At 39.0% G+C, this 19,937-nt stretch overlaps 1 protein-coding gene across 3 annotated transcripts in view; it reads left to right on the forward strand.

Annotated features, from left to right (window-relative positions):
• Positions 1-2,437: 2,437 nt before the first annotated feature.
• The window catches only part of CTNND2 (catenin delta 2), a 1,187,410-nt gene continuing 1,169,910 nt past the window's right edge, over positions 2,438-19,937 (forward strand). For 2 of the 3 annotated variants that reach the window (XM_073332332.1, XM_073332334.1), the window contains exon 1: positions 2,438-2,878. In XM_073332332.1, coding sequence (XP_073188433.1) covers positions 2,842-2,878 — 37 coding nt within the window. In that variant the 5' untranslated portion in view covers positions 2,438-2,841. Of the gene's footprint in view, positions 2,879-10,083; positions 10,138-19,937 lie in introns of all 3 variants that reach the window. The other variant, XM_073332333.1, reaches the window with a different exon arrangement.

Genomic DNA, 19,937 nt, shown 5'->3' on the forward strand with positions numbered 1-19,937 from the left:
AATGAAAATGAACATGCATCGGTCTGCATTCCTTTGGATTGTTATTGAGCAGAATCTATCATCAGCATGGACACGTGTCCCATGGAATGGTGGTTGAAGCATGAAGGGACATATGAATCTTTAGTGCATTTGGCATGTAAATATCTTGTGATGCTGGCTACAAAAAAGCCATGTGAATGACTGTTCTCACTTTCAGGTGACATTGTAAACAAGAAGTGGGCAGCATTATCTCCTGCAAATGTAAATAAACTGGATTGTCTGAGCCAAGAAATAGGACTGACTGGACTTGTAGGCTCTAAAGTTTTACATTGCTTTATTTTTGAGTGCAGTTATTTTTGTACATAATTCTACAATTTGTAAGTTCAACTTTAATGATAAAGAATTGCACCATATTACTTGTATTAGGTGAACTGAAAAATACAAATTCTTTCGTTTCTTTTTTACAGTGCAAATATTAGTAATAAAAAATAAACAAAGTGAGCACTGTACACTGTGTTCTGTGAGGTAATTGAAATCTCTTTGAAAATGTGGAAAACATCCAAAATATTTAAATAAATGGTATTATTAAGTGTGATTAATCACGCAATTAATCATGTTTTAATCACTTGACAGCCCTAAAAAATACACACCCAAATATAAAGAATTTATCATGGTTTTGGCATTGGGAGTTAATATGAATACAAAGTAATGATCTAAAATACAGTCTCTGATTGCCCCACAAAATTAATATTGGAAATAACTTTTACTAAAATGTTAGTGAAGAATAATGTATGCAGTGATGTTGTAGCTGTGTTGGTCCCCTGGTATTAGAGAGACAAGGTGCATGAGGTACCATCTTTTAGCGGACCAACTTCTGTTGGTGAGAGAGACAAAAGTTCCAGTTTATACAGAGCTCTTCATGTCTGATAAGAAGGTTTGATTTAGTGTTGTTTTGGAAAACTGTGGAAATCACCAGGCAAAAGGTGGCAGCAGTGAGTCATTCTGAAATCTGATATTGGAGGCAATCATTATTGTTATTACTGAGTCTGCTCAGTCTGGATGAAAATATATTTTTGAAATTCAGATCTGCTAAGAAAGTGCCTGCTAATTACAATTTGTTGACAGGCCGATTACATGACTTTGTTCTAAAATTAAATTATGTACTTAGGTCTCAACGATTAAAAAAAAAAGAAAAAGTAAACAACCCGTCCCCTCCCTTCATATCCCTCTCCCCCTTCCCTCCCGAACCTCCTCCCCCCACTCCTTTCTAGGCTCAAAAACACGTCGTTTTCATTTACTAGAATACAGGTTCTTTAGACCTGGTATAGCTAAGAATTGCTAGCAAAGGTACGCATCACCCTGACAGCTCAGCTGACTACATGGATTCGCTGATTGTTATAGCTGTGCTCTGGTCACAGCTAGGAAAGAAAATTAACATCTTTTCCAAGGGAGAAAACTTTGATCAAGGAAATACACCGCCAAGGGGCTGGTGGCTGCGTTATGGTTGCAAGGGTATACGTTTCTGCGTATAGCAAGGGATTAAATTTACATGTCTGTCGTGTTTCCTCAACATCTTTGCCAGTCTGTAACGAGACTCCTGAAAATTGTTTAAGTGGATTTGCCATCTAAAGACAAGTCAGAGGGGGATTCAGAGTAGGGGGGGAGGAAAGAGAGGGAGACAGGAGCAGGGGCGTAAGCAATTGCTCCATGGGTGGGGTTAGTTGACCTGAAGTTTGAACAAGCCCAGGTAACGCTGGGAAGGTAGTTGCCAGCCTGCGGTGGTTGCTCAGCACCAGCGACTGCCCAGCTCATCCACGCCCTAGCCTCCCATGAACACCTCAGCCGCATGGCTCTGCTCTCCCCCAGTCTCTCCCGTCGGAGGGTAACTCAAGGGCATTTCCCACTTCTCCTTCTCTGGCCCATGTGCAGCAGCTGTTCTTGAGCGTGGGTGCCCCTGCGAGCGCATTGTTCCCTGGCCGGGTGTGTCCTGCTCACCCACACGCACCTGCGCTATTGACTCGTGCCCACTCAAAAGCCCCCGCCTCACTCCGCTGCCCATGGCTTTCTGTGGGTCTGCGGTGCTGGGCTTTCTTCTCCCTTGCTCGTGAAGCCCCGTTTCAAACAAAGCAACGTGCGCGCCCTGCCGCGTGGGGATGGGCGTGGAGCGGGGAGGGAAACGGCCCGGCTTCTGTGAGAGGAGGCAAAGGAAAAGGCGGCAGCAGCGCTGAGGCAAGCCGGGCCAAGGAACCCCTCTTCCCCGGCCAGCTCCGCGGCCGCTCCGGCGCACAGCCTGGGCTCTGCCGCTGTCACTCCCCGCAAGCCCGCGGCGCGCGCCTGCCCGGGACCAGGCGGTGCTCGAACGCAGCCCGGGAGGAGCCTCGCGCCCCCTCCTCGCCAGGCGCAGGTGGCGGCGGCGGCGGCGTCTCAGTGAGCCAGAGAGAGCGAGCGCAGCCGCCCGCCCCAGCCGGGCTCATCAGGCGCGCGCTCCTGCCGGAGAGGGGAGGAGAAGGGAGCGCAGCGGCAGCTGTGACTGTATCGTCTCCAGCCACAGCCGGCGGCGGATGTGCCAAGCAGCAGCCGCTGCCCCGGAACGCGGCTGCTGAGCCTGGCAGAGCCCCGGAGGAGGGGGGAGGACGCCACAGACTGAGCCAGAGACTTTGCCTCCCTAGAAGAGGCGGTGGATGTGGAGCCAGCCGCTCCCCTCGCAGCCGCCGCCGCCACCAGGCAGTTGTCCCACGGCAGTACCACAACACAAAGCGAAGGATGCTGCAGCTGGGCAAGGTCAGGACCTTGCACTGAAGCCCGGGGGCGCCGCACACACCTTCCCCACCGGATTGAGGATTTGCCTTTTATTTGCTGTGTATGCCTGGGAAAAAGCAGGCAGGGTCGACGCCGTTCGGTGAGTGCAATTGCGATCGTAATGGTGCCAGGTTTCTCCTCTCCTGCTCTTGTGTTATTTCCTCTGCTTCTGGTGGTGCTAGCAAGCGTTGGCTTTTGGTGCCCACATTGCAAAGGTCCCTCTCCTTTCTAGAAGGCAGCTGTGTCTGGCTCTGGAAACATTGCTTGTGCCTTCAGCGGAGAGGTAACAAAGTGTGTTATTTTTCCTGTGCCTCCTCCACCCCAACCCCCACCCCCCTTCCCTTATACGTTAGTCGCTTGCTTATGTAGGGCACCAGCAATACTGGATTCTCTAACGTCCTGCAATGATATACTCGTTACAGCAGTGAAGTCATAAATATACCAGGGGAGGGGGAATAGACCCTGCTCTTCCACGTAGTCCTGGGCTGTTGTGGTCCCTGTCATTATTCTGTTACTTGGGGAACGAAATTGAAATACTTAGTCATACGTCCATGTCCTCTTCTTCTGCTTCTTCCCGACATTGGAAACCCGTGCAGTCTATATTTAGAGACATCAAATCGTGAGATTTCAGTGCAGCCAGCCGGGTTCTCGGGCACATGTACAGTGACAATAAGTATGGGCTTTTCTTCTTTGGAACCAATGTCTGTGAAATATCCGGGTCGAAGGGGTGGTGGTGTGTGATCTGCAATGTGATAGTTGGTTGATCTATAATTAATGGCTGAAAGGAAAGATGCATTTCTCTTCATTTCCTTTTCCTTACCCTTATTCTGGTGTGTAGTGTGCTTGCATCGATTGCTTCAAACATAGCCTCCACTGAAACTGTAGGGGAGGTGCGGGAGCACCGTACTAGTGATACGGCACCTGGAGAAATAAGGCAAACGAAGGATAATTTTAAAACACGTTTTAAGTTTTTCCCTTGACAGGGCTGTGTGGTGGGAGTATAAAACGTGAGAAACAAAAATGAGATGTCTGATTACTCTGGTGCATTTTATATTACATGTTTTAGATGTTAGGGCGTGATTTGCTTTGGCTCATGAATTTAAGATTAATTTTAGCGATTAATTTCATCAAGGAAACTTGTAGTTGTTTACTATAAATAATTAGAAAGGGACAGGTTTTATTAAATTGCCAGGTATTAACTTTTATGAACTGCAGCTATTGCAGTTGTTATTTATATACACCTCGAAACATTAATATGATTGTCTATTGAAAGCAGCAAGAGAAGAGATTAGAAACTTTTTAGATTTCAGTTCTTTCATCATGCATTATGTGTATATATAGTATGCAGATTCATTCAGTTAAAGTTCTTACAAGACACAATAGAGGGATTTTCCATTTTCAAGAAAGAATTAATTGTTATTTGACAGATAAAGGACTGTACAAAATCATGCAGAACTGTATGCAAACCTATTGTATGTGCCTGTGAGACAGACTGAAGGAGAAAAGTCTTCTAAATACTCATTCCATACAGTGTCTTTACTTTAAATGGAAGTCTGCAAAGTTGCCAAATCTCATTTTGGTCAGTTGTCTGTGAGGAAGAAAAATTTTAGTGACCTACATTGGTTATTGAATTTCTTAATTCAAGTAACACACTTGAAACTACTCAGTAAATATAGTAGTTTTACTATAGAGTGAGTTAGGTTTAGGCAGAGGAAGCTGCTGAATATTCTCCCTATTAGCCCTTGACTCACAACATTGCTTTAGAGCTTGCATGAATCCTTTTATGTTAGCAGTTTAATTGCAAAAGACTGGGAGGCCTGTGATAAATAAGCAAAACTTACACAATTTTATAAATCCTCAGATGGTTCTTTAAGACCAATGCTGTGCAAAGTTTGTGCAGCTATCCTATTCAGTGTGTAAATGAGTTTATCTTTTCAGAGCTTTGCATGCATACCCATCCAAATAGGCAAACTGGAGAGAGAATGTCTATTAGATAATCCTTATTAACAGAACTTGATCAGTGGCCCAGAACTGTGCTATTTGAGGCGCATGATATGGTGAATGCTGCAATATAGAAATGTGCGATCGCATCTTCAGAGACAGTGTTTGCAGTCTGTTATATAAGACAGATTTTGGAAAAAGGAGTAGTGGATTATGCTTCTTTGCACATGCCATAGGAAATACCCTTTAAAGCTGCTGGTAGGTAGTAAAGAAATCCATTTATTCCTGAATATGAGTTGCATGTCTTACTGTGGATTACAAAGTAGAGGACTTACAGAGCGGTCTATGGAAGGAATCAGTACAGCTACTGTACTTGATGTTTGTTTCTCAGATACCTTAGTTGACATTAAAAGCAATAGACAGCACTTTAATGGGAATAATGAGCTTACAACTTCTTTTAAAAAAAATCTAACCTAAGGTAGTTTCATCTTCATGTAAGGAACTTTGACACAGCTGCACTGAATAAAAATAGTACGAGCTTTAAAAAAAAGGTTTGCATACTACTTCTTTAAATAATTTGCCCCAAATCACAGCAATTAACTTGATGCTATTAAACAGCAGAGGTGGCTTGTTTATTTCTTAAGATACATGTGTAAAACTAATTTAAGGATATTTTGTTTAGTACTAATAGGGACATGGAACAGTTTATTTTAAGGGGTTGAAAAAAAATTAAAATAGGGCTGTATATTGACATGTAAATGAAGCAGATAATACATTTAGCAGAGCTCATGAGTGTTCAATTTTGCACTAAATTTCATATACCCTTTCTGCTTCATGGTTCATCGTAATATGATTTTTACAGCATATCCGTTACAGAAATTTCAGGTTAGCGTTATTGGGATTTTAAGTATGTATATTTCAATAGTGATAGCGGCAAATGCTGCTAAAAATCTGTAGTCCGGGGACAATTTTTTGTTGAGTTTCTACATATTTCAGAAAACATGGGTTCTGATTTTTCTGTTTCCTCTTCTTAAGATGATTACATCTGAATTAATAACATAATTTATAACATAGTATCTGCTCACTAAATGCTTTATATTTCTGTCACAGAATATTGCAAAATGTATATATTGTCTGGATTTCTAAATAAGGTCTTCCAAAATTGACAAGTTTGGGACAGTTACTTTGCCAGTGAACTGCTTGCCTAATAGACTTATTACAAAATAACAAATTATACTACATAAAAACTTTGATTTAATCATGATACCTATTGAATGTGCATTACTTCTTAATATAGTAATACAGATTTGATTTTTAGCAGAATTATAGGACGGTTCTTAAATGCACCATTTTATTTAAAATAAGAGCTCCCATCCCCTTTGCAAAACTCATTCCTCCTACCAAAACCCACTTTTTTGCGGGGTGGCGTGTGGGCAACTAAGGAAAGTTCAATCTTGTTTGGTGATGGAGGAGCTTCCAAGAAGGCCACTACATCCTTCCATCACCAACTTACTTCTTTACTGAAGTGTTGTCTTCACAGGAGGGAGAATGCGACTTATGTGTATGTCTATTCTTTATGCTACTCACTTCTAAAATCACGGTTCTTCTGAATGGGGCAATCTTGAGTCCCATATCCCCTAAATCAATTCAGGTCTCTTCTTTTTGGGGCTAGTGGTTAGGAGTCTCTCTGTCCTGCTCTTATACTACAAGACCCAGGAAAACTTTCACTTAGTCCCACAGATATGTCATTCAAAAATCTGAAAGGCACTCCACAATATACATAGAGTTTTGAAATCTCTTCGTTCATTTCTATGAGAACCACTTATCTGGTGGTATGAATGGAGCATAAATGGATTGAAAGCAGATTGACGAGAATGATCACTAGAGCAGTGGAGAAGTTTTAAGTTTTTGAAGTCTAATTCTCAACACAATATTGTATTTATTTTGATATGATTGGATAACCACATAAACATGGCTATATGTAAAAAAATAAATTTGAGTATAAATGGCTAGTTGATTATACTAGTTGCTACTTTGAAATATGTCTGAGTGCCAACATAATGGCTTTTATATTAATATAAAGTATTAACTATGTCATAGATAAACAGTTTCTGGCAAATTCACTGACAGTCCATCCTAATGAATAATGATCTGCCTGTTTTTGTTTAGGGAACCCAGCTATGGTCATAACAGTAATTTGAGCACAAACAGAACATGGAAAAGCTTGTATCATCCTATCCCCTTTGTTCATGGGATATTTATCAGAGCAGTCTGTAGTTTCTGAAAAATTATCTTTTCATAATGAAAAATATATGGAATTTGGAAGTTCTTACACTTAGTTTTTGTAATACTATGAAGAAGAGCATTCTTCTAGTGTCTTTTTTTTTTTTTTTGGTATAACATGACCCATATATGTAATACTTATTTATAAACATCGATGTTTATAATTTCAATAACCAGCATAAATTTACCATATAATAACCTATTGGTTTCTTTTCACCTTCCCAAACATTTGGCAGAAGAAGGGTGCATATTTCTTCCCCTCCCTACCCGGCTCTGATAGTATCACAAGCTGCTGATGGTTCAACCACTCCAGGGCTCTCAAGAGCAAATCAGCATGTGGCTTCTTTCTGAAAGGGAGAAGGCCCTCAATGGAAAGCCTCTTCTACTTTCAAATTCATATCTCTTCTTTTCCTCCTCCAAAAGATCCAAGTTATAGCAATTTACTTGTGGCCAAAGAGAAACGTCTTGTTGAGATCATCAAAGCTGCTGAGAAGAAGCATCCATTCTTTATTATATTATAAGAATTATAATATTTTGTTTAGTGATAGATGCAACGACAACTTGTATTAATTTGTGTTTCAAGTAGTCCATTATATGTTTGTTTCATTATATAGCATTAGAATATATCCTTTTTAAGACTGAGATTTTCAAAGGAGCTTAAAAGAGTTAGGTACCCATTGAAATTCAGTGGGACGTGGGCACTGACCCCCTTAGGCTCCTTTGAAAACTCCAGCTAAACAGCATAAAGGCTTAGAACAATTGATTTGGTTACACATCTTTTATAAAGTCTCTTTCTCTTAATTAAATTTACTGACCACTTCCTAAAATATTTGAGCAATAATACCAGTTACTTACTTTCCATTACCTTGTTGAAACTGTCATCGAAAGTTTAGTCACACATCGTAACACTTACTGAGCCTAACAACTGGTAAGATCCTGTGTGCACACACAACATCCAATGGGAATTTTGGGAGTTAGGATATGGAGTATGCATCAAATGCAAGTCAGAGCTCCAGATATTTAACCTACAGGATAAATGATGTCACTGAAAATGTTCTTCAAATAGAGTATTTGTAAAATTTGGGAAACTAGCTATTTTTAAGAAAAACAGAAATTGAAAACAAAATGTGTATACTCTATAAATGTTATAATTATTCCACCTATGTAGCAAATTTGACATTCATATAATGGGCCATTGAGTTTAGATTTGCCTGTCCATATGTGCAATTTCCATTTCAATATGCAATGTTCTGAAAATGGGATGCAAAGTCCATGAAAAATGAAACTCTGCCTTCAGGTGTTTAGTATCCATATATTGGTGATTCTTGTCTGAAATGTTCAGCAGTCTAAATCACTGTGTAGCAGTAGGTTCTTAAACTCGAAACAAATCCACATTTGTTTAAAAAAAATTTAAATGTCTTTACATTAATTATCTGGTATTTTCATCGGTTTTTATAAACTATGATAGAAAGGTTTATAAGCAGATATTGCTTAGATAATATAGTCATATCCCCATCCACAAAATTCTGCCTTTTTGACACATTGACTGTGTAGGTATAACATTTTAATAATTGTGTGTTGTCCTAAAGGCTGAAGTTCACCTTCCAGTCCACAATACTCTGCTGTACTCCCTTCTCCCCCAGAACATGGATATTGGCATCTCCTTTTTGCAGATCATTTGGCTGGCTAGATCAAATCTGGTCATGTTTTAGACTAACCCTTACTTTTGCCCTGATTTGGTTCTTTGCTTACCTGTTTGTTTGCTTGGCACGTGGGAAGAGGGCAGTAACGTGTAGTATTTGGCATGAAAAATTGCATGGAGCTAACAGTGGGAGGATGGAGACAGGATGCTGGCATCCAAGAGAAGTTACAGGAGGGAATATGACCTTAGGTAATGTAGAGGTGGAAGTGTGTAGGTCCTTAAAGGAGAGATTGAGGTGCTTGAACTGGATTCTGAAGGGGAAAAGAGAACCATGTGGGGTTTTGAGGAAGAGAATAATGGGTAAATCTGATCAGTTTCTCAGAAATTTAGGCACGTAAAGATGCAGATAGGCTTCAAGGCACAGATCCTCAAAGGTGTTTACACACCTAAATTTCCATTGATTTCAGTGGGGGTTATCTTTGGGGATCTGGAGCCTAGTGGCATTTTCAAAAGCAATTATCCAGATTAGGTGCCTAATTTTAATTGATTTCAATGGGAGTAAGGCACCTAGTAGCATTTTCAGAAGTGCTTAGCTACATTTTTACGCATCTAAATAGCTATGAACATATGTCCCTAAGTGATTTAGGAACCTAAATCTGATTGAAAGTCAATGGGAATTAGGATTCTCAGTGATGCAGGTGTTCAAACACAGAACACACAAATTCATACTCATTCTCCTATAAAATCCAGCTGTGTCTTATGAATTTGAGATTCAGTCAAAATCCACAAGTACCCATGAAAGGTGGTAGAATATGATTAAATTAAGGATCGTGCTATATCTTCTTTTTGGTCATACCGTTTGAGGAGATATTCTATCAAAATATGGATGAGAAGCTACTGTTAAAACCTCTGGGGTTTTGGGGGGCATGAAAAAGATATCAATGGGTCATAAGATACATCTAAGCCTCTTGTTAGGTCCCTAATAAAATTTTGAGGCACTCTGTGGATATGAGAGTTTAATTCAGGTATTAGGTAGTAACTAAAAGTCAAATGTATGTTTTATAGTTGGAATAAAGTAATATGAAGCTGATGACATGGAGACATATGAATCCTTCTGTAATACATCTTTTATTTTGGGTGAATTGTACTGCAGCAATACTTTATTTATTTTTGCTTATATGACAGTCAGAACTTAAAATATATTGTTTGAGACACAAAAAAGAATAAAGATACTATTTAAAACAAGTCTATAGTTTGTTTGGGGGAAGAGCTGAGATAGGATATAGGACACATTTTATGCTTAGTCGTTTGTCACCAGAAGTTGAAATTTCCTTGTTTTCAAATTGTTTAGAGAGCTGTTTATTTTTTATTGTTTGTTTGTTTTTGCAAATTATGATACACTATTTCTCAAGTAATAAAATATTGTTTCTTTTCTACAGCCTTAGATTCAACGGAGCCCTGAAAAGAAGTAGGGGTCCTGTGGAAATAGTAATGTATGGCTGCATAGCTAAAACTTTATTATAGTGCAACATGTACAAGAGGAAATGTTAAGATTTATGCACAATCTTAACATTTTGGTACTGCCTGATTTTTTATATGCTTGACTTTGCCACCTTAACATTCTCAACATGTTATCAAAAGTATTTGGTATACTAAAAATACTGAAGGAATCAATTGTTTATGGATATGTTCCTTTTAGGGCAAATAATTTTCCAAAGGCACTTCTATAGGCTGAGGCTGCAGTATCTCCTAAGGATTCTTGCCTCAAAAGAAGGGAGTACTGCCAGATAGTTACAAATCCACTGACCCTTCTGAAATCCTCTAGGAAAGCAGAGTGGGTCTCCAAGTGCTCTAGTCCACAGGCCTGTGGGACCTCTGTATGGGCTCCCCAAACCTCACCCTTCTCACCCAAGCATAGCAGAATCAATAGGCTCTGCTGTGTCTAGGGTCCTTCATACCTCATAAGAGGGACAGTGTGTGACAAATTGCCCTTCCGTGCAGTAAGTTTTTTAAAGTATTTGTGTGACTGAGTACGCTGAAGAATGCATCTAATAAACCAAATGTGTAAACTTCTCTTGTTATGAAATGTTTAATGTTTACATTGTGGCAAACAATTTAACCAGGGTTCTTTACCTTTTTCAACTTGTGCAATATTATCATGATTTTTACCACGCTTGGTGTTCCTCTTAAAACTCTAGCTACTTGAGTCATGTGCTTATTTCAGCTTCTGCTTTTAAAAACAAAAGCTTCTAATGCTGGTTTTGGACAAAAGCTTGAAAACATGACACCACCTTCATATTATCCCAGAGGCTCAAAATCCAGAAAGCAAATAACCCCTGTCCCAATTTATTACTCTTTAGAGTCTCATGGTTTTTAAACCAAGCTCATGGTAGATTGTGCAGCATTTTGAACACTTGGTGTTGGCAATATTGCTACCTAGGCTGCGGAATCCATTTCCCCAACTTTTTTCAGCTTTCTACCTGAATCAGGAGGATGATATTTGGCTCACTATGGGGGGAATATTTTTCTTAATTCATCTTCATGAGGCCTGAACTAGATGAATTGCGCCTTAGGCTTTCTAATGCCTTCTTCTATGTAAACACTCTGTTGTTTTTTAATGCATAGTATCCTATTCATTGGCCCATTCTCCACATATTACAGATAAAACTGGCTGTACTTTTAAGACTTTAGAGGTCATGTCACCATGTACACATGTTTGAGAAGGTCCTTTCCTGATGTGCTCAGAAGTTCCTGATAGTTTGTTTTACATATCCTGGATTTCATGCACCTCTTCTTTGTCTTTATAAGAGCAAGGTACAGCATTGTACAATGCACTCAAGGATCTTGATGGGCTGTAACTGTAATCTCTTCAAAGAAAGATGGGCAGATAGATATTAATTTGAACCACACAGGTCAAGTCAACGAATGTTAAAAATCAAAGATTGGGGTTTTTTTAGCTGCAGATTGAAACACAAATAATCATGATACAAAGAAATATTTAATGTTTAACAGAGGCATACAGTAAACAGAGTCCATAAAATGATTTTAACATGCATTTAATGTATGCGTCTGTTAAATATAAGTCTTTAACATATGTTTAAAACATTCATGGAAATACGTGTTTAACATAACTGTTTGTAGTATTAAATTTTGTCTAATACAGTTTGAAGGCGTACATTTCTGCTCAAGTTACAGAAGTCCATTAACCTCTCACTCTGCACTATCTGGATGGCTACAGATGCTAATTCTGCATGGTCACTGTTACAGTGAACTTCCAAAAGACAAATAATGCTCCTCTTTCTGTTTCAAAAGGAGCAGGTATACTCTCCTGGTCTCTAGTCTGTGTTCTTTGGCTCTGGGCAGCAACAACTTCACTTTTTGAAGAGTCAAAGGCAGAATGGCCAGACTTACCCATTACCAATGCAGTTATAAAACTGTACCTATGCGCCAGCTTCTCTCCCTTACTGGCAAAACAGATTGAGGTTTGCTCATTTACCTTCTCTGCCCAGTCTCTGTGCATACTTTTAAATGAAATATGGTCACAGAAACCTAAGCTCACATTAACTGTGCTTCTCAGCTCTGTTTTTTCTGCTTAAGCATGGTGACTATTTGCTATTCTCTGAGGTCTCGTCGATGCTGTTTAGAGAGATTTGTGAATTCTTGGTTAGAGTGCATGCTGAATATTTAGTATTTAATCTTTCTAGTTTATATGTAAATAATATTTTAATATAGAATCTGACTTTTACTACCCAGACTGAAAGCTTACCTTCTCTTGGTTTGTATAGAATAAAAGACAACTTACTTTCAGAATATCTTGTGACATGGATTCAGCTCAGCTTACCAGGATTTTGCACAGCTTTATAAAATAAGGGACTGTACATGGTTTTTAACAATATATCTTTCTGGTGAGATGAAGCATATACTTCCTCATATAGTAATATTTAGCACTTAACATTAGTCAAAATGCTTCACAAGTTTTAACTAATCTCAGAATGCTCAAACATCTTAAATCTCTGAGATGTTCCAGGCTAACTGGTTGTAGGGAAGCCATCTAAATCTTTGAGTGCATTGACACTGTGACTGTTGCTGTTGGGAAGTTTTCTGGGTGTGCTCAGTTGAGTTCCATCTCATACCTTGAGTTTGGACTGTATCTTTCAATGTATGTATATATGTATTTAACTTAAGTATTTATAGATGCTACTTGCCATAGTATGTAGACACTGTCTACCTGAATACAGTATGTTCTGGGGGTCAGGGAAAGCCCTCTATTAATAGGCACTTGCTAAATGACAACAACATTAAATTGAGGGAGGTGGTGGTGGTAATCTTCTAAGGTCTGCCCACAAAATAACTCACATGGGTGGAGTTTATCAGAATGCGACACTGGTCATAGTAGATTACACACTCACATTACAATTGTGTACTCTCTGGGCCTCTTAACCTTGTCCTTCAGTATAACTTGAATATGCTCCCGGACTATACTAGGCTCCTTCATGTTTTCTCCTTTGTAATTGGGGTGGGGGAAGTGGTGGTAGTTGTTTTTTAAAATTAAAAGAAAGAAAGCTGAGATTTATCTGGAGAACAAGTTAGCAACTTCAGAGATATGCTAGGACACCCTATTGCTGTGTTCTGGCCCAATCCAAGCCTTCAGTGATGAAAGAAAAGCAAAAATGTTTTTGTTTTTTCTCCTGTTCTTACATATTATACTCATCAAGCTCACATACCTGAAATAATGGTAAAATGTTAGTTACGATAATGAGACATACCTAAAACTAATGTCATGGTAGTGTTATGCAAAACAGATGCACCATAATTTGCATCTGACTTCCATTTTCAACAGTTCAATAACATGTATGTACAAGGTCATATTTTCTGCCTGTTTTGTACTACAAAGGGAAATCACCCATTTTGTCTCCTGTCGGGATCCCCCTACAGTGGGAGAGTCACCTGCAGAAATAGAGAAGCTGCAACCAGCTTCTACAAGTTTCTCACCATACCGCTAGTTCAGAGGACATGTAGGGTTCAAGGGAGGTTAAATAAATGGGCGGAGGGGTTTTGTTTCCTCCAGATTATCTTGTCCAATTGTCCCTTGTATTACTTCCCTTACTGGACTGCAACACTTATCTATAATTAGCTGGCCACTAAAATACCTTTTGAAATAAAGAAGTCAAATTTAGCTTCTGTTTATAATTCTTTTACATTTCCCCAAAACAAATACTCTGTTAAATAAAACAATGGATGCCAGAAGAACCTGGAAGAAATTAAATAGATTTGTTAAACAAGTATGTGCTATGCCATACATGTCATTAATATTTTTCTCTGTGTGTGCTTTTTTAAAGTATTTGTTCACAAGCTAGGATATGTGAGGTTGTATTTGGCAGAGAAGATGTGACTTAGCTCTTTAATCACCTAAAAACTATAACTGTATGGTCCATTGTCAAGGTTCCTCCCCCACTCTGAACTCTAGGGTACAGATGTGGGGACCTGCATGAAAACCTCCTAAGCTTACTTTCACAAGCTTAGGTTAAAACTTCCCCAAGGTACAAATTAATTTTATCCTTTGTTCCTGGATCTCCACTGCCACCACCAAACCCTAACTGGGTTTACTGGGAAACGTAGTTTGGACACGTCTTTCCCCCCAAAATCCTCCCAACCTTGCACCCCACTTCCTGGGAAAGGTTTGGTAAAAATCCTCACCAATTTGCATAGGTGACCACAGACCCAAACCCTTGGATCTGAGGACAATGAAAAAGCATTCAGTTTTCTTACAAGAAGATTTTTAATAGAAGTAAAGAAATCCCCTCTGTAAAATCAGGATGGTAGATACCTTACAGGGTAATTAGATTCAAAACATAGAGAATCCCTCTAGGCAAAACCTTAAGTTACGAAAAGGTACACAGACAGGAATAGTCATTCTATTCAGTACAGTTCTTTTCTCAGCCATTTAAAGAAATCATAATCTAACACATACCTAGCTAGATTACTTACTAAAGTTCTAAGACTCCATTCCTGGTCTATCTGCAGCAAAAGCAGCATACAGACAGCCAGACCCTTTGTTTCTCTCCCTCCTCCCAGCTTTTGAAAGTATCTTGTCTCCTCATTGGTCATTTTGGTCAGGTGCCAGCGAGGTTACCTTTAGCTTCTTAACCCTTTACAGGTGAGAGGATTTTTCCTCTGGCCAGGAGGGATTTTAAAGGGGTTTACCCTTCCCTTTATATTTATGACATCCATAAATTGACATTATTGGGGAACAGGTATAATATGGGCATGTAGATACTAACCTGTTTAGTGCTTGCACAAACATTTAAGGAGTGATTTGTGCAGGAATGTGTATGAATTTTCCAGACCTAAAAGGGAATCTTAGAACATGTCTCTGTTGACAGGAACACTCAAACAGACTACCACTGGTCTAACAATGTGACAGGCAACTCCAAAGCTGTCAATAGAACTTCCAGAGAGTTTGTCAAGGAGCCAGAGACACAGCAGAACATCCTCTGCTTTACAATCACTGCTTTATAATTGCTATCCAAAGTAGAGCCATGGAACACTGTGATGCTGTAAATGGCAAACCAGAACAAGAGGCATTGGAGTGGGGAGTAGGCAGTTGCAGTGTTGTAAATGGCATAGAAGGATACTAATTCAATCATTTAACTTCCTGATTTATGTTGAATAGTGTCCCAATTAAAAAACATGTCTTGACAATGTATGTTTCTAAACTCATACCTTTAAAAAAAACAAAACAAAACACCCTATTCTATTAGGAATCATATAAGGTTACTAAGGTCTTGTATTGTAACGTGCAAAAAAATGTTTGTTCTTGTACTGTTTATAGTCCAGACTGACTACTCCATGATTTGTTTTATTCCCTTTGCCTTGGAACTTAGTCAACTTAATCTGATGAAGTTTTCTGTTTTCCAAAGCAAAAACTGAGGTTACAAATATGTTGATATAAAACCTAGGGTTCTGTCGAACACTGCTTAATCAGGAAAACCTGCCACTGAAGCAATGGAGGTTTTTGCCTGAGAGAGAATTTCAATAGCTGGTCCCAAATCTGTCTGTATATAGTAAGATGTCAAATGTTTTAATCAGTTCTATGGCATTTTTGTTCTGATGTGAACAAATAGGTTGACAGAAGCATTTTCACTTTCAAGATGTTTATAATATTTATATCAAACCTCTACAAATTTTATTGATAACTGAATCTCAAAGATCTAAGGTATATTTCCAGGTTCCTTTTTTTTTTAACATCTCTTGCCACATTCTTTTTGTCACATATGCCTCCTCAAAGAAAAAAAGTGACCATATCTTTTCAGAGCTTGTATGGAAAAAAACACATCAAATTTATATACAACATTTTGGAATTATGACATTCATTGTACTTGTGGATGGATGTTAATGGGCGCCAGAAGCTAAAATTGTTCATCTGCATATTACAGTATATTACATAGTCCTTATAATAACGTGGAAATCTATGGCACAGAATGTATAGTTATTACATTTCTTCTCAATATTGAGTCTGGTCTTGCTCTCATTGAAATCGGTAGCAAAACTCCAACTGATTTTAATGGGAGGCTCATACTTCCCAAGTAGTCCTTCAGTCATGAACATTATTTAGTTTTTATTTATTTTGCTATTCCTGTGTGATTCACTACTTAGTAATTCAAAAATACTGTCTTTTTTGTACAATTCTTTGTATGAAAATAATTTTGATGTGGCAGACACTTGATTATGATGTAATTGAATTAATGAGGCAGGAGGAGCAGTATGAGAACACAGAAGGTAGTTTCCATTTAGGAATATAGGTTTTGCTACACTGGATCAGATCACTGGCCCATCTATGATGGCATTCTGCCTTTAACCATCACCGATATCTGATATACCAGCTGTTTCCATTTTGCCATACTGTCTTTGGTCATATCTACACTACCACTTATTTTGGCAAAATGTATGTCACTCAGGGGTGTGAAAAAACAACCACCACCACCACCACCCCCCCCCGAGCGACAAGTTTCGGTAGCATAAGTGGTGGTATGCACAGCACTATGTCAGTGGAAGAGCTTCTCCTACCAACATAGCTACTGCCACTCATTGGAGGTGGTTTGTTTAAGTTGATGGGAGAGCTCTCTCCCGTAAACATAGAGTGGCTACATGAGAGATCTTACAGTAGCACAGCTGCATCGGTACAGCTGTGCTGCTGTAAGGTCTCCAGTGCTGAACTTCACACATTCAAACATTGTCAGGCTCCAAAATATCATGAGACTCGCTTAAAAATAATGAGATTTTTACAAAGAAATAATATTTTTGTCTTTGTTGCCTGATTTCTGAGTGTCTAAGGTATATTGGGGTACATGTTCAAGTTTTTTCTCTGCAACTATGAGGGTTAGTAATTTATTTTTTAAATGAAACCTGAGATTCTCATGTAGCTGAAGTTCTGTGGGAGCTGGGTTTTGAAGTAAAGCAAAACATTTTAATGAGAAAATCTCTTCGAAACATTTTAGTGGGTTTTTTAAATAACTTTTTCAATGTTCTTTGTGGATGAAACTGCATTTAAAAGTTTATTACAATAAAGATTGTATATATTGTGACATTGCACCCCATAATGCTTTATAGAAATTTGCTTATGAGCGTAAATATGACATAACTGGAATATGTTTTATGCTAGATATGCTCTGTAACATAACTTTGCAAAGGTCATGTTCTACTGCATGTATTCCTCCTATTTATATGCATGTATTGTTTTTACATCTGGAGTTATGAGTGTTGGCTCTATGCTTGTATTTAAAGTGTTTGCTGTAGAAAGCACCTAAGGCAGATTTGGTCAACATAGTGTGAAGGGGTTATTCAGGTAATTGGAAGTACTTGGCTAACAATGGACCTTGATAGACACCAGTCCACATCTGAGCTTTCATTGGAGCATTAACATATGGGCAATGGCATCAGCCTGTAGAGAACTGAGTCGTGCATGGACATGTGACTTGCCCACATGACTCCAAAACTTCATCTTGTAGCTGTGATTCTACACTGCGAGAGAGAGGGGTTTCCACCCACAAGAGAGAGACTATATAAGCTCCTGGAACCCCCTCCATTTTGTCTTCAGCTGGCTCAAGAGATAGCCTGTCCACCCCAAAGAGATGCCTGAAAGAAACTGGAACAAAGGACAGTAACTACAGGGGTGTGAGTGATTGCTGGACTAGGAGGAAGTCTAGTCTGTAAAAGAAGCTTATTGGAACCTCTCTGAGGGTGAGATTTACCTGCATTTAGTTTCCTACTGTATTAGGTTTAGACTTGGGTGTTTTTGTTTTATTTTGCTTGGTAGTTTACTTTGTTCCGTCTGTTATTACTTGGAACCTCTTAAATCCTATTTTTATATTTAATAAAAGCACTTTTCCATCCACAACCCAGAGCAAGTAATTAATTCCTGGGGGAGCAAACAGCTGTGCATATCTCTCTATCAGTGTTATAGAGGGTGAACAATTTATGAGTTTTCACTGTATAAGCTTTATACAGAGTAAAATAGATTTATTTGGGGGTTGGATCCCATTGGGAACTGGGTATCTGGGTGTTGGAGATCGGAGCACTTCTTAAGCTGATTTCAGTTAAGCCTGCAGCTTTTGGGAGGTGTGGTTCAGATCTGAGTCTGTGTTTTTAGCAGGCTAGCATGTCTGGCACAACCAGGCAAGGTGCTGAAGTCCCAAGCTGGCAGGGAAAACGGACTGACAGGTAGTCCCAGCACATCAGGTGGCAGTCCCAAGTGGGTTTTTTGACCCAACCCGTCAGATATATATGTAGAAATGTTTTTATCCTGAAGAGATCACAAAGCTAAGTAGACAAGGTTGGGAGGGAAAACAGGCACAAGGAGGTGTAATGACTGGTCTAAGGTCATGCCACAGGTTAGTGGCAAAGCTGGGAATAGAATTCATGTCTCCAGAATCCCAGCCAGTACCCTAGCCACTTGATCATGCAGCCTTTCCAAGTTTGTTTTGGAACAGGGAAATAAAGTGAAACCTTATATAAAAGATCTGAGATCTCCTCCAAATCTTTTCTTCTTGCTTTCTACAATTGTATGTCCATATTTCTCATTTCTATACTGTTCATAAGTACATAGCTGGTTCAAAATAAATTCTTCTGACAAGTTTTCTTAGAGCCTCAAACCACTATATGTAAATATAAATTATATTTGTCTCCCCTTTTCTTCCAGATAGAGTGAAATTGCAGTCCCAGTCCTGCCCCCATTGAAATCAATGGCAAAGCTCCTATTAGAGTCAATAGAAGTAGAATTTGTAACCGTAGATATTTTTCTTTTCACAAAAGAAGGCAATGGCTTATTGGACATGATCACATAACCTGTGCTCAAAAAACCACATAAAATGGGTAATGCAGCATTAGAACCCCATTTTTAGAATTCTTCAGGTAAAATGTGTGCACAACTTGATTAAAAATAGAAAAAAATACAGTAAAATAAGTTGGTGTCTGTTTTTCAATGTATAGCAGTGTAAAATACTGCCCTTGGGATAGAAAAGTTACCTCTATTGTGAAATTATGATGAAGCTGACAGAATCTCAGTAAACATTTCTCTCTGACTTTACTTTCTGATCCACTGATCTAGGATCATGTTAAAATCATCAGTGACTGACAGTTAGCATCAATGATGAGAGAAAATTAATGGCACCCTCTGGAGGTTCTAATCCTGACTTGCCTCTGGCAGGAGTTACATTTTGTTCTGTTCCTGCCAGATTGTCTTTTTACTTTCATTATTTTTAAGCAGTCTCCACATCGCAGGGGAGGATTGGGACATTTCTCAGAACTAAGATTCTCTACCTTTCAGTCTGCATGGAACAAAAAACAGGCTAAAACTAGTTCTTTGCTTTGTCTCTTTTTTGACCCAATTTAAGAAAACCAAAAGTGCGTTGTAGATCTCCTGGGAGCAGAGCAATAATTCCAAGAAAATGTAACTTTGTTGGTATCTGGAGAGCAGTCCATGAATATGGGATACCTCTCACTTTCTCCTCCCCTCCCCCCGGCAAAGATAATTTGTCAAAATCAAATGGGAAGGTGGGCTTTATCCATTATTCACCTAGTTTATTGACTAGAGTTCAGTTTATCTTCCTTTTGTGTTTCAATGCTGCACACTCTAGGGTTTTAGAAGTCTCACCACAATGAAAATTTATAAACCACACTTGGGAGTCTAGTAGTACGAATCAATTTAGTAAGACTCCAAGAGCATGCACTATATGATGATTAGTGGGCAGATATCCACAGCATTGGGATAAATCATGTTTTCTGTAAGTTCCTC

Source organism: Lepidochelys kempii, chromosome 2 (assembly GCF_965140265.1).
Source record: "Lepidochelys kempii isolate rLepKem1 chromosome 2, rLepKem1.hap2, whole genome shotgun sequence".
NCBI classification, from domain to species: Eukaryota; Metazoa; Chordata; order Testudines; family Cheloniidae; genus Lepidochelys; species Lepidochelys kempii.